General features: G+C 36.9%; 1 protein-coding gene across 4 annotated transcripts in view; it reads right to left on the bottom strand.

Moving 5' to 3' along the window:
* Nucleotides 1–16,055, bottom strand: part of NAA16 (N-alpha-acetyltransferase 16, NatA auxiliary subunit) — a 75,224-nt gene that overhangs the window by 31,544 nt on the left and 27,625 nt on the right. For 3 of the 4 annotated variants that reach the window (XR_010371126.1, XR_010371125.1, XM_064440786.1), the window contains exons 7-9: nt 15,346–15,465; nt 13,136–13,231; nt 9,332–9,438 (exon numbers count right to left, since the gene is read on the bottom strand). Coding sequence is in view for 2 of the 4 variants with exons in the window: in XM_064440786.1 (XP_064296856.1) it covers nt 9,332–9,438; nt 13,136–13,231; nt 15,346–15,465 (323 nt within the window). In the remaining 2 variants the exon portion in view is untranslated. The remainder of the gene's footprint in view (nt 1–9,331; nt 9,439–13,135; nt 13,232–15,345; nt 15,466–16,055) is intronic. The other variant, XM_064440787.1, reaches the window with a different exon arrangement.

Raw genomic sequence — 16,055 nt, 5'->3', positions numbered from 1 at the left:
ACCAACAGTATCCTGGGCTGCATTAAAAGGAGCGTGGCCAGCAGGTCAAGGGAGGTTATTCTTCTCTACTCTGCCCTAGTGAGACCACATCTGGAGTACTGCGTCCAGTTTTGGGCCTCCCAGTTTAAGAAGGATGTGGAACTGCTCAAGCAAGTCCAGCGGAGAGCTACCAAGATGATCAGGGGACGGAAGCATCTCCCTTATGAGGAAAGGCTGAGAGACTTGGGTTTGTTCAGCCTGGAGAAGAGAAGACTGAGGGGGGATTTCATCAATACCTATAAAGATCTAAAGGGTGGGTGTCAGGGCGATGGGACTAGGCTCTTTCCAATAGTGCCCAATGACAGGCCAAGGGGCAATGGGCACAAGTTGGAACTCAGGAAGTTCCACCTCAATATGAGAAAACTTTTCCTGTGAGGGTGCCAGAGCAGTGGAACAGGCTGCCCAGGGAGGTGGTGGAGTCTCCTTCCCTGGAGACATTCAAAACTCACCTGGATGTGGTCCTGTGCCCCCTGCTCTGCGTGTCCCTGCTCAAGCAGGGAGGTTGGACAAGACGATCTCCAGAGGTCCCTTCCAACCCCTACCATTCTGTGATTCTGTGATGTCCATGTGGCCTTTGTACAGGGAAACCCAGAACTAGACCCAGCACTGCAGACTGTCTCACCAGGGCTGAGGAAAGGAGAAGAATCACCTCTCTTGACCTCATGGTGGTGCTTTTACTAATCCAACCCAAGATGCCATTGACCCTTGCTACAAGGTACATTGTTTGCTCATATTCTGGTGGGCAGCAAACTGAAGCCCCAGGTCCCTTTCTGCAAAGCTACTTTCCAGCTGGTCAGTCCCCAGCCTGTATTAGAGCATGAGGTTATTCCTCGTAAGGTGCAGGATCTGGTATTTCCTTTGTTAAACTTACTTTCAGCCCATTTCTCCCGCCTATCAAGGTCTCTCTGAATAGCAGCACAATCTTCTCATGCATCAGTCTCTCCTCCCAGTATGGTATCATCTGCAAGGCTGTTGAAGAGTACATTCTGTCCCATCAACCAAATAATGAACAAAGATGTTCCATACTACTGCCCCCATTGTTAACAGCCTGGGGTCACTAGCTGGACTTCATACTGCTGATCACAACACTGAGCCTGGCAGTGCAGCCATTTTCAGTCTACCTTACTGTCTACTAAGCTGTACTTCAACAGTTTGTCTGCATTAGAGAAGACAGTGTGAAAACCCTTGCTGAAGTCAAGATAAACAGTATCAGCTGCTCTCCCCTCATCCACTGAGGTAGTCATTTTGTCACAGAAGGCTATCAAGTTAGTCAGGCATGACTTCCTCATAAATCCATCCTCCCAGCCACACTTTGACCTTTGTGCGTTTGGTAATGGTTTCCAGGATTAATTGCTCCCTCAGCTTCACAAGGATTGAGATGAAGCTGACTGGCCCACAGCTCCTCAGATCCTTTTTGTACTTCTTGAAAATAGGAGTGACATTTGTCTTCCTCTAGTCCTTAGGAAACTCCATCCATCACAACGACCTTTCAATGACTGAGTGCAGTGCAATTACATTGTCCAGCTCCCTCAGCAGCTGTGGATGCATCCCATCAGGTCCAATGGGCATGTGCACATCCAATCTGTTTAAAAGTTCTGTAGCCTAATCCTCCCCTACTGCAATGTAAGTATTTAAGAAAGCAATGAAAGTGACACCTGTAAGCCCTCAAGAATCACAGAAGTTGTGTATATTGTCTATTGCCTTGGCATACCGAACTTGCTACTTTTATCAGCAACTCTCAGAAGGCTTTAAGATTTACTGCAAACGTCGAGCTTGAAATGATAATCTTGTTAGGAAAGATGACAAAAAGCATTATCATAAAAGGTTCTTTGAATTTCTCTGGATTCTGTCTCATGAAGAGGTTTGCTTTTTTCTTTTTTTAGCACAGTGAAAGTTGTCAATGAAGTCACTGACAAATTATTTATCTACTTTTCCTTGGTACTAACAGGAATCCACTCTTGGACACCTAAGAGGCTAGACACAGCTATCGTCAAGACAGCACTAAGGGTACCAACAAGGCATCAGTTGAGCAATCCACTGCCATTTTGTTGCATGCAGTCAATTACAAAATTTATGCAGATGCCTTAGAGTCTCCTCCTGATTTAAGAAGTGTCCTATTGGGGAGTGAATGATACCTAGAATATCAGAATTAAAGTATCAGCATAACCAATATTTGTCTTATTGCTAGTGGATGTGGGAAGATGCAGGTTGAAAAGGGAAACACACCTTACTAAGTACTTGAGACATGTCTTCCTCCCAAGAAGACTAGGCATCTGTTGTATCTGCCAATTAAAAGCATAGATTCAATGCATGAAGGGTACAGTTTTCAACTGCAGATTTAGCATAAACACTACCATGATGGCATTTAGTGCAGAGTGCCTTCCCTTTCTAGGTAACTCTTCCCCTAGAATACTTCCATTTTGTGGCAGAAATTATCCAAATAAAGTCAACATAGTGGGGAAAAAGTCCCAAGAAACAAACAAATGGAACGAATTTAAGAAGTTCCACAGAGCAGTAGGACATTCATGGGGTTCCCTCTTGGTGTCTCAAGCAATAGCCAGAACCAAGACTGTGTTTCAAGAGGAACTGTATGAAGAGGCAAAGGCTGGTATTTAAAAAGGTGACTGAACTCATAGCCAAGGCATATGCTTACACTGTGGAATTGCTGTAATAGTTCCATATTCTAAAAGCTATTTTAAAAATCAGATATTCTTGGAGAACCAGATATTGCTCTTTGTTTTAATACATGAAACAACATTCAACCAACTGTAGAAACACTTCGAGTCTATACTCATATTTTCCCCACCTTAGTTTCTTCCTTCAATTTAGCAGCCACACATTAATGCAGATGACCAATGAAAATTTGGTTGATGTAGGTTAATCAAAACATGTTCTTCAGAAGACAATTTTCTATTTTTGACAAAAAACAGCAAATTGCTTCTGAACGATAGCAGCTACCTAAAACACACCATAAATACATCAAGAATACTCTCTTCTTTTATCCATACTTTGGTAAAATCATGCTTGATAATACACACTAATGAGATTATTTATAAACTCAACCCAACACACACAGCTACAGTAACAACTTATGCAGGAAAGTAGGTGAACTTATCTTCTGAAGAAATACCTCATTTTTGCATTTTGCTTGTGACTGTTCTGCTACATGTAAAAGCTATTTCACTGCACTTTTCTCATATGAGAAGAGTTCCTCTAAGTGATATTTAAGAGCTGTTTTAGCAACCCAGAAGTTAGCTAACTGAGGCACCGAGCCAAACACACTGCCCTTACAAGACACTGAGATCAGTTGAGAAAAATAAATATTGAGCTCAGAATGCAGGTCTGTTCCTTAACACTAGTAACCTGTATAGGAAGGTCTCAGCTCTTGTTCAGACCAGCCACTTCATTTCCTTTCTCCAACCCTAACAGGTAAGTAGAACCTAGTACAGTACTTACATTTGTAAGCTTTGTCTTTTATGTAACCACACTCGATTTACACCGCTTCATCACGACCAAGAGTTTTGACATTTAAAAAGCCCAAGGCTATATTTACATCATTCCCTAGAGGCTGCCATAGAATGAATAGAAGACATAGCCAATTCCTTTACAACATGCAGTGCCTACTTCAAAAATCACCTGAAACAAACATACAGTAATTAACATGATTCTTACTAAGTAGTTTTTTAAAATAACAAAGCCATCACAACAGTGTTTCATCAGATGATTTCTCTAATGTGTTGTAAGTAAAAAGTGAACTATGACCAAGTGTCAGCAATGATGTACCACTGAACATAGCCTACATAATATTACAAACTTGTTTTGAATGAGGTACTCTGGAAAATACCGTAAGGCTGTCTAAGAGTCTATCACCCTTTAATTGATCTTTTCTTCAGTTGGAAAAACACAGAATGTGGCTGCGTACCAATGTAGCAAGTTAGGAAGTGATTAGTGCATGCCTCTGGTATCTGCAAACAGGGAGCAAAATAACTTGAGAAACAACTTAAACTCTTTACACAACACATCCTTACTCATCCTCATTACCTGTACAAAAGAATCACTTGCCAATATTTAGAAAACGGTAAAACATCTTCAGTTGGCTTTTGTCCAACATTTCCTCCTGCGATCAATGCCGCCCTCTTTCTTATTTCAATAGTAGTAATTCTATGCTACAGCATGGTATAGAAGTACACTCAGGATACTGAGCAACTGGCATGATTTTTTAATTACACAGTATTTTAAAAATCAAAACCTCTATCCCCAGCACAGTATATTTGATCAAGTTGAAATGTCAGTACAGTTTCTAGGCAAAAGACAATTCTTATCTCCATTTCAATCTTCTCACCCTTCAGTCTCTACTACTTATATCTCTCCAGTATAGGTGGCCTGACAAAGAGGAAGAAACAGTCAAAAATACAGTTCACATGCTACCTGTCGGACTACAGCAGTGCAAAAATCTTAAGAATCACAACCCTCATTGAAAGAATTTAAGGATTACACAATTTATCATGAAACTCTTTTCTAAAACTAGGAAGAAAAACATTAGTCAGATCACTGCTTTGCAAGCAGTGAAGGACCACAGAATCTGCAATTGGATCTTGTTGCAGAAGCATGTAATGTACAAAGCTAGCTTGACACTTTCTCCCCCTCCCCATCAGCTTCCAGAGCTATTTAAAAGTCTGCCTTAAGTACCTGTGAAACGTAATTATCTCAAGTGGGTTAACAACTCACTCCTAGAAGGTAACAAACAATATTGCTGAGACAGCAATGAAACATCCAGCTAACCTGCTTATCCCGGGTTTCACCACACCTCTGTTACATTCTCAAGTGCCCAAATTTCAAGCAGTTAGCAAATCTTGAACAGCTTCCTTTTCAACCCGGTTGTGCAGTCAAATATAAACCTCTGCACATCGCAAAGTGATCACAAGGCCAACACATACGATTTTTTTCTGCTCCAGAATTTTAAGGAAGACAGATTGGATAACATAATATAAAGTATACTTTAACTTGATAGAGACTTATTTATTAGGGAATATTTTGCCTTAAAAGAAGTTTGAGAATGCTAAAAAGCAACAAAGCTATATGTAACCTTTCTTTACTGAACAGATTTCAGATCCTCATTCCTCTGGTTACTCAAAGTATCTTCCAGCAATAATCTTAAGACTATTTTATTCTCATGGAAAAAACCCAGCTTTATATTATTGCGTTATGATGTCTTTCCCACTTATGGTACCTTTCTGTGACTTCACCCAAATGATCTTAAACAATAGTTCTACTTCAAGTGTGAAGGAAGATTTTTTTAAAAAAATCTTTCCTCCTTAAACGAAGTACAGCATATTCTTTAGTGAAGTGATGAAGAACCAGTTGTACACCACACCTTTTTCCACTTAATATTCGTACATGTATGTAAAAAAACTCCATATGGGTAGCTGAAAAAGTGACACCCCTTCCCCCCAGTTAGCACTTCAGTTATTCCAGTTTCAGTTTTTGGTGGGACATTAACTCTTTCTAGAAGCAACTGGTAAAGCTTCCTCAGTGTTAGTTTCATAGATATGAAATACTTGTTCCCCAAGTATGTTATGAGTACAAACAGTTCCAAAGGCACCCCAGTGCATGAGATGGGACACACAGTAGGCACCTTCAGGTTCAGACATCTACATTTAGATAACCATAATATAAACGCCTTTGCTCCCTCTGCAGTCAACACAGATGAGATCTGCCCAGCACAGTCAAAAGGAGCCTTGGTAGCTGTTCAACTGATCCTGTGTAGAAAACTACATCTGGTGGTGAGCTGAACAGTCCTCTATATCCACTGACCTAAATTCACATGCCTGAATCTGGAACTTGATGTAATTTCTTGACTGTTAAAAACATTCCAGAGAATTTGGAAGACAAACAACCAAACCAAAAGTTTTTGAAATCTGAACCTACCTCTGCTTAAAATAATTCATCTACCTCAAAAAACCCCCCCCGAACCAATAGAGCTAAAGATGACTACTTCAGCCATCTTACTGGATGACGATCATGCCAAATTTTTATTTTGTTAAGTTATGCTTCACATACAAGAACTATACTTTTTCAGTTTCAAATACACTGAAAATTATCTGAAGCAGGAATGAACAGGAGCACAATATACCCTTTATGATAAGCTAGGCAAAGATAATCCGATGGTTTTTTCCCCCCTATTCCTGGAAATGTTAAAACAACAAAAAGACTACATTCTCTGTCTTCAGGATCCTTTATTTAGGCACAGCTTACTGATCTCCAATGAGGTCTCAGATAAGATTTCAAAAAAGCAAAACAAGAAATTCAGGCAAATGTCAGACACTTCTACTGTCCCTAAAACAACTCACAAGTGTAACAAGTATGTAGAAATAATACAAGACAAGCATTTTGTCAAACAATTCTCAAGACATATGAGTGTAGCTGAAAAAAAACATTCAATGTAATATTTGGCCACTTGTAAATGAAAAATTACTCCAGTGTACTCGTGGTGGATTTGATTACTCATTTGTTGAGCAATTTACTTAAACTCCTTAACTGCTTAAAAGTTCTTTGATCAAGTCAATGCTAACATACTAAAAACACAGCTTGTTGATCATTATAAAACACAGCTGATCTTTATCTCCTTAAGTAGACCAAAACCCAGATTTTCCCACCTTATTTTCTGATGTTACTTTCACAACTTCCCCAAGTACAGCAGATCTGGTTTAGATCATTATCTCAAGGTCTGTACTGCAATACAAAACATAACTTCCAAACTATAACCTCAGTATTTGGAGCCTTTCCAAGCAGTGTAAGTACCAAAGAGTTTCTAGAGCTTCCCTGAATTCTTCACTTTGATTTGAGCAGGTCTTACGGCTTTGCAGCTCTGTGTACCTGAAGCTAGATTTCACCCAAAAACCGTTAACTAATGTTAGTAGACTAGAATCTGTTTTTAACAATAGCTGGCATATTTTGATTTAAAACATTTACTAGGAATTACCAGCTTACAGCAATTAGATAACAACCAACATTTTCCTGAACGCATCTGACAAACATTTGCCATCTATACAACCACCTTTTTCTTTTCCCTTGCCTTCTCCAGAGGGGAGACATCAATATTTTCTCTCCTGAATCAGCTATTCTTTACCTTTTGTCTCCCCACTCAGGTGTAAAAGGTGTTCTTAACACCAAAGTGTTGAGATACTTACTGAGAAATATAATCCTCATATTTGCTGAGCAAGCAGAGGCATATTCACCCCCACCCCACCCACCACTATTCCTCTGTACTTTTGCAGGTACTGAATTAAGTAATTTACATTTTCCTTTCTTACATAAAGAAAAAATATGCTGCAATATTTTATATCCGAGTTAAGAAAAGATAGAAAACTCCTATCAACATAAGTATTGCTTATTTCACCTTTTTCCCAAAACCACAGTTTATGAAAGATCCTGGACCCACCTGGAGTTCTAGAAAGAAGGAATTTTCTGGGCTTAAATACCAAGTCTTTCATGAAATCCTTGTATCTATGCCACTTAAAAATGCAACTGCAGTTGACTACACCAAATTACACCTGTTTCCAAAGAAATAAATGGGGAACTGTTCATTCCCAACTTGTAGAGAATTTAGTAATTCACTAGGTATTTTCTAGTAGGCATAACATAATCCTGACTACAATTCTTCCTATTTTCAGTCAAAATACACCAGTAATTCATGTGGAAAGGTAGTATTAAGCACCAACTTAGACAAGTTAGATACCAAAATACTACATCTTCCTGAAAGGTGTAATACGCAGGTTGCCACAATTTTCTACTCCCTAACCCCTAAATTTTAGCAATTCAAAAATTAACTGTCAGAAACTAACATTAAAGTTTCTCTAGTTTCAAGGGTCCTTCTGTTACATTATAGTAACATGAAAAGCCAACCAAGTGAAATGTGAAAGAGACCCTGTCGTGGTAAGAGAAGGACAAGAAAGAAGAGGAAAATGCTTTTGCAGAAGTTAGCAGCACAAACAAATCCAAGCATATTTAGAAACTGTAAGGATCTTAATTTTAATTAGTTTTTAGGATTAAGCTGGCAGTTCCAAGCAGCACTGATCTGACACAATGAAGATACCTAGCAGCAAGGCACATTTTAGGATAAGTCTGCCCCAAAACACGGTAGTCCTGATTTTTTTTTTACCCATCATGTCAAGACATGCTAAAAATCTTTTCACGCATCAAACGAGTTTATATTTATCTTTTAACTTCTAGATTTTCACACTTCAAATAGCAGAAGTAAAACACAACACTGACTGTACTTCTCTCTAGACAGTCAGTGTATCAGCATCTAAAAAATTTCAATCCAGTTTCAACAGTTTACATTGAGAAGTATGCTTTAGTAGAAAAGCTTGTATTATACATGATACCAGAATTTACTAAAATTAGGCCAACCACGGAGACAGTACAGATTGCATTCTCCAAACACAAGTGTATTGAATATTTCATATTAGGACAACTAGCAGAGAGACTCTTAGAAAGAATAATTTTAGTCCAAATGAAGGAATATCAACTGCTGACTGAAACACTGCATCATATATTTAGGGTTTTTTCAGCTACAAAGCAGCTTCTTACCTAGTCATGAACAGATTAGAATACACACAGGTTTATTGTTGCAGCAAAGATAGCAAATGTCTGAATAGATTGACCTTTATTTTATTGTCTAGACATTTTAGTAACATGGTTTAGTTTGAAAATTTATTTTTACTATACCTTACTGACAATCTTGGAACAAAGAACTACATTTGAAGCAATAGTTCTGATGTGACAATTTTGCCAAAACTGTGAGAGTTTAGAAGTCCAAAAATTAAACACTAAAGTTTAGCTAAAGAGTGAAATGGGAAACAAGCCTTTGTGGTAAATACTAACATATTCATGCAATTCAGAAATATATGTAGAACAATAGCCATCTGTGTGATATTTTGAAATCATGACTTCTGGTGACATCATAAACCATAAGTTGAAAGAATCCTCACACGCTCTCAAAGTACACAAAAATAAAGTTATCGGTTATCTTTGATTTTTTCAAGAACTTCAGCGCATTCTACACCAATCCAACCTCAAGCACTTTGACATCAACTCTCTAGAGAAGTAAAGTTTCATACATATTAAACATCAAGTGATCATTTTGTCAGATATGAAAAAACAGCACATTAAAGGAGGAAAACGTTCAGCAACAGTTATTTCTAAAGTTACAAGAATATCTCTATAAAACAGTCTATTAGAAATTCAATATAGAAGACTTCATTAAAACCAAATAAATACTAAATTTTACCTTTTCTGGATTGTAATATAAAGATTTCAAAGTGGTAAACAAGGGTGGGCAGCCTTTACTGAAGTTTACCCTCAGGAACTTATCCATTAGTTGTCTAAATTTTTCACCTAGAAACAAAAGTGTATTTGGTTATATGTCAGTGATTGCAAGTGTTCTATAAATATAAGCACTAATTTCTGTGCAAATCTGGATAATAGAGTGAGAAACTGCCATTAAGGGCTTTAATCTTTCCTGTTATTTAAGAGTAAGATGTAAATACACTCTGGATAAAAAAAGATCAGAGTAAAATGCCTAGCTTGCTAGTGTTTAGGAGACTGCTGACAAAGGCATAGTAACAGTCCTCAAATCTGTGAAATCTATTAAGAAGAACAAGTATCAAGTGCTGGCTACAGAGGATGTAGCAAGGGCTATTTAAACAAACATTGGAAAATATTATAATGGTAAGAATAACTAAGCACTGGAATGGATTACCTTGGAGATCTTGTAAAAGCTCCATCATTGGAAGTTTTTATGATTAAGTTAGACAAATGTGTGTTAGGAATAGTGCAGATATAAATTATCCTGCTTTGAGGAAGAAGGATGGATGAAATGAACCCTCTACCTCTCTTCTAGTCCTATTATTTTTATGAGTAGGACATGACTTCCGATGATAGTATGATTGTTTCTGGAATCAGAAACAGAATAGAAGACTGGGTTTCAGAAGGATAAGCACTGTATCAGAATCATCTTTATCAAAATATACTGGCAGAAAGCTAAAAACCTGATTTAATTATGTTTTCAGGTAAAAATTACAGTACTTGCAGTATGTCACCTTTCTGAGAAATGCTGTTTCAGCAAAAAAAAGCAGGACTTCAAAGATAAGCTATCCAGTCAGGAAAACAGCTGGCTTTCATGTTTTTATTCCTGTGATTAAAAGTGTTTGTCTTCAGTTGTTTCAGGCTTTAGATTTTTTAACTTGGTTTTGTTTGCTTTACGCAGAGATGATGTTCCTACACTTCACTACCTAGTGAAGTAGACTTAGACTCTTAGGTCTTTAAACAAGGAAGGAGTACACTTCACATAATTCCAACATACACACATAAAACTGTTGAAAAACTTCAATTTATTAAGAACACATTGCAAAATTGATTGTTTTATAGATATTTAGAAAATGAAGATACTACTGCTTTGTATACAACACTTATGTACTTCCAATTTTTAATTGTCCTACATTTACTGTTTGTTATCAGCACTTTTACTGAGATGAATAAAAATAACCCATGTTCTCACCCCACTGTTCTAAAACTGCTGTATATGGGAACTTTTACTGCCTATGGACAGGGATCCTTGACCAGACTATAAGCACATGCTAATAGGTTACAGGTGGATTAATTAAAAATTTTTTTCTCACTCTACAAGAAACTCCCCTATATGACAAAAAATCCATCTCAGTTTCTCCTGTTGAATTATTCTAACTTATATTCTTGATGGAAGAATTGTAATTCAGAATTTAGGAAAGGAAGATTCAGTTTTCATTAAGTATATATTTATTTAAAGAAAGCAGAACAGCTTCAAAACAAAGTTGGAAAAAATGCAAAACACACAGCTAGGCACCCACCTATGACATCAAGCCAAGCTCAAAATTTAGTCTGAGGCACAGAAAAGGCCTGACCACAGGAACAGTAAATCTGCAGCAGCATAAACAAACCTAAAACTGGACAGCCAGACTCCAACCCCTCACCCACAATGAGTCCAAAAAATTTTAACAGCCTTCCTCCATAAAGGTGGTTTCCAGCTGGATCAAGGAGCCAATTTGTGTCAAATACAACAATATTAAGATGCAATCCTAGCAAGGTCTGGGAAGGACTGCCCTTTTAACACAAGCCTGCGCTTTAGAGTACCTTAAGCTGATTCTGAATCGGCCAGTGTTGGTTACAAGCAACTTGTCAGTGGCCACACTGGAACAGGAACCTCATTTAATAACAAATTTTATCCTCTTGAAATTTGCAGGCTCATCTCTGCAAACAAGTTTGTTTCTACACCTTCACGTTCTCACTATTAACTCTTGCCAACAGAAATTCTTATCTGCTGTACTTATAAACATTAGAAACCATTTAGTAAATAGATTGTTTTTGACCCCCTAGAAATTAATCTTATACATTCATGACTGACACAAGTTTAACAGATTAACAGGAACACAAGTTTTAATTTAGGAAAATTCTTATTTGTTATGAAACACCACAGAAAGTAGCCCACAGACTTTTCTCGACTGACTAATAATGAATTTTCCTTTCATTTAGACTATTGCTACAGCAGGAACAACTAATCCTTATTACCAAACATGTTTCTATTTAAATGAACATTAGCTGTGAAACTAGGCTGTCAGATATGATAAGGTAACCCAGTGCAAAACATGCAGTGAAATGAAGTCAACAGCAAAACACACTGTTAATAAAGATATGAAAAAGCATTTTGCAGGTTATTTCATTGTTTGCTATATATTACCATAACAATTCTATTACATGAGAAAAACAATTACTTGTTCCCTAGCTTTTCAAATCTAGCTGAACTGCCTTAAAATTTGCCCTTATATCTTCAAGGAAAATGGAAAGATCCAGGATCAAGTCAGGCACAAGTGTTCACTGCCAGGCTAAATCTCTTATGAAGCAGTTAAAACCTTGTGCTTTTACACAGGAAAGGTGTATTCAGACTCCTGAGCAACAACAGGAAAGCGGACTAGCTATGCTCTGAAGCATTGAAAGGTACAACAAATGTGGTGCTCAGTAAGTGAGCTAAACTAAACTAGTGTCAGAAAATTAAAAGCATGAGCAGATACGTTGGGAATTTGCAGCTGAACTTCAAAACTTCATGACACTTGATATTTAACTTACATGCTTTTTATTTCTTTCCCACAGCTTTCTACTGGAGTTACTGCAGTTAGACAGCTACATACCAAGTGTGTATTTTTCTGCATTTCTCCATTTCATTTAGCTTCCTTCCTTCTATTTTGGAACATCATAGCTTTCTGTTTCAAAAAGCATATACATATTCCCTCCAGAACTGAGAATTTGTGCCCTGCATTTCAAAACAACTTTTGAAAGGATAGAGTCACTGAAAGAACTTAGCTATAAAATAAAAAAATAAAATAATTTCCAGTACATAACACCACAAGACCTGCTTCTTGTTCCTATTCTTATTATCATATTAGTTTATGTTGTAGATTTAAGTTCTAATAGTTCTGCAAGTGTTGTACAGCCAATCAGATATTCAGAGTCAGAAACAGACTGTTTCCTGTACAGCAGAAAAACTACAGTACAAAAACTGGTAGGAAACTCAGTCCTGTACTATTATGATTGTTATATACAAAATTTACACCAGTTTTCAGTGTTTATAAACTATAAGTTAGCTTATATGTATGTATGTTAAAGATACAGGAGGGGGTTGCATGTACACCCCCCCATACCTTGAATTCAAGTGTACTATACCCCCTACCTTTTAATTCATGATTCTCGAGTTGCATGATGCAGAAGAATGATATGCAAGAATTCCTACAATTTCTATACCATTCTGTACTGTAGTTTAGCAATACAAACATTACATGTACCATATCACCATATTAAAGAGCATGAACTTTTTCTGTGAACTCCTAAAGCATAATAATTTCGTCTATTCCAAGAGAAATCACAGAATCACACGTTGAAAGGAAATGTGTGGATCTGATTTGTGTACATGTACAAATAGGTATTAAATACACATTCAACAGCCTGAAAGCTTAAGAAGAAAACAAACAAAAAACTATTACGGAACAGATATGCAACTTGTTACCTGAAACAAAGTTTAAAGGTAATCTTCTAGGTGAAACTGCTCTGGGATGTCTTTTACTAACTTCTTCATAAATCTGAAGCCTCTCTTCTAAAGTGCCTATTATCAGTAAATATAATAGATATAAGCAACACAGATAAAAATCTACTCTTCTAAATGTTTTTAAGTGTTGAAAATTAATTTAGCTAGGCTTCTTACACAGTTTGGATTTGGAACAATTTAAACATTTCAAGCTATTTTTTCCAGTTAATCATAAACATTACTATGTAAAACTGTACATACAGTGTGTTTTCAGTACACAACACACAACTACCAGCATTAACCACTAAGGATAACCTGCAAACAGGACAATTACCTTGCACATTCAATCATACAGTACTAGAGTTCTGTTTCTTAGTTACATGCTGTGCAGACCCACTCACACAGCAGTTTGACATTCACAGCTGCAAGTTGTTTTTTCACTATGCATCCATTTCAGACAAATCATTCAAAGAAATATATTTTATTTCTAAATCATAGGTATACAAATAGCATGCTATTCAAGCATGCCTTTATTATAGGTCCTCTGGTGGCAGCAAAACCAGGGCACAATACTGCCAGCATAGTGTCGAGCACCAGAACTCCTTATACATGAACATTTAACAAAAATAAAGCTACTTAGATTTTCTTCCCACTCCTCCCCTTTCCCCCATAATATGCTTTGGAGCTCCAATGTGGTTAAAACTTAAATAAAACTAATCTGTTGTTTTGAAATGCCATTTCACATAATGAAGATAAATTTTGCTTAAATATTAACATTTATCAAGCAATAAAACTGAATGTACAGATCAAGAAGATGGCACAACATGTATTTAATAAATATATCTGGTTTTCTTTCATAAGAAAAAACAATTTATCTTGTCACTGAGCTCAGATGTTGGGGAAGGAGGGGGAATATGTTACCCAGTGGCTCCAAGAGATGCAGAGATCTAAAAGTTACTCTAAAATAATGTTTGGATTGGAACTAAAGCATATAAAAGCCCTAATTGAAGTCACAAGTTGGAGCTCCAGAACTTACCATGGGGGAGGAAATAGTCCTAAGACCACCTAAAAAATAAAGTAGCATTATTAGTTTTATAAATTAGTACGGTTTTAATCTACATAGGATACTAATATGACAAGTAAACCACTGGATTGGTTCTTTGCTAAGAACTATACATTTTCATCAACGTATTTATCATCTGGAACAGAACAATCAAGTTCTTGGGTAATTTGTTTTCTGAGACAACAGTCACGATGTTCAACTCTATGGATACACTAGGAAAACCATTCAAAGGACAACACTACTCTCTGCATAAATGTAACAAATGCAATAATTTTCATTTCCCAGTCACAAGCCATATTCCCAGACCTTATGAAATCCAACTGTTTAACTTTCTAGAGAGACAGCTGGTTGAGAAATATAACGCAGCTACAATATCTACAAATATCATCCTTGTGGGCTTATGATTTATGATGTCATCAGAATAACTCCAATAAAACTCCCACTAATTACCAAACAGTGAAATACAAGGAAACCATTCCTGCGTAAACACTTGGGCAAGTTATCACTGCAAAACACTTACAGTATAAATTGTTGCAATATTTTAGTTAAAAAATTAGCTATTTTCCTGGAAAGACAGAAGAGCAGTAATGTGAACTAGCACTGGAATAACAAAGATGATCACATTTATCACCTCTTCTTCCAAAGAACAGTCATCTTAAACAGCTTGCTTTTTTTTTTTTTAAATGGCCTATCTTTAAAAGACCATCTGAAACAGGTATTTGAGTCCTTCTCTACATGCCTGTAGAAGGAGGTACCATCTAAACAAGTTTCAGAATGACAATTTTATGTTGTAGTGTATGATAGCTGTCAACCAACTACCAGACAGGAATGAATCACAATTTAGCTTCCAAGTTCATGTGTGGCAAGGAAACGTTCTTCATGTAAACAAATTAGCAAATGCCACCTTTAGCTCCAAGAAGAAAGATTTGCTGTTGGTATTTTCACACATACAAGTTTTTCAGTAAACATTTTTAAAATGGATATATTTAATGGATCATATTTAAGATTAGAAAGTACATTATTTTCTGCCAAGTAAAGCTTTTTAATCTAAACCAGTAACAGATCAAACAGGAATTTTAAGTATACCCTATATAATACATATTTTCAGTATATCTGCATCTTGACTTACTAGGTTGTAGGGCCTTTTCCAAGCCTTCGTAATAATACCAGTTTTCTGCATTGCGCTCAATTAACTCTCTGTATACTTCACCCGCTTCTTTCAGTCTTCCCAACTTCAGTAACATCTCTCCTAAAAACGACGCAGTAGAGAACTATAAGTTACATGACAAAACACTGACAGCTTGGGAGTAAACTTTACAAAGCTAGATAAATAAAATTGGGCTTAATAATATGTAGATACTAAAAATGAGGCTTTATTTTTCCACAGGCATTTACTGTGTATTACAAGTGCTACTTGAAGCTACCACACATATAGCTCAACACAATCTGGAGCACTCAGCACCTGTGAAAACAAAGATTTGAACGTCTGTATCTGAGTATTTAAAATAGCTATTAGGATTATCAGAGAAACAAGCAGCTCTTCCTTCCAGGACTCCAACACATGACTACATCACTTCTTAACAGGCTGTTTACTTAACTACATCTGTGGTTTTTATACCAACTAACCAGTTTTTAGCCAGTTAGATCACACTGGTTTGCTACTAAGTAAATTTTTCTATCAGGTCTAGCTTGCATGGAATTAGTTTTCTTCACAGCAGTCCGTACAGTGCTGCGCTCCAGGGTTTGTGACTGAAGATTGATAACACACCAATGTTTTTGCTACTGCTAAGCGGTACTCGTAGAGCATCATGGCTTTCTCTTTTCACCCGCACCTTGGCA

This window comes from Phalacrocorax carbo, chromosome 1 (genome assembly GCF_963921805.1).
Source record: "Phalacrocorax carbo chromosome 1, bPhaCar2.1, whole genome shotgun sequence".
In the NCBI taxonomy this organism is placed as follows: domain Eukaryota; kingdom Metazoa; phylum Chordata; class Aves; order Suliformes; family Phalacrocoracidae; genus Phalacrocorax; species Phalacrocorax carbo.
Note: the sequence above shows the minus strand (reverse complement) of the source record. Positions and strands in the feature narration are given on the sequence as shown.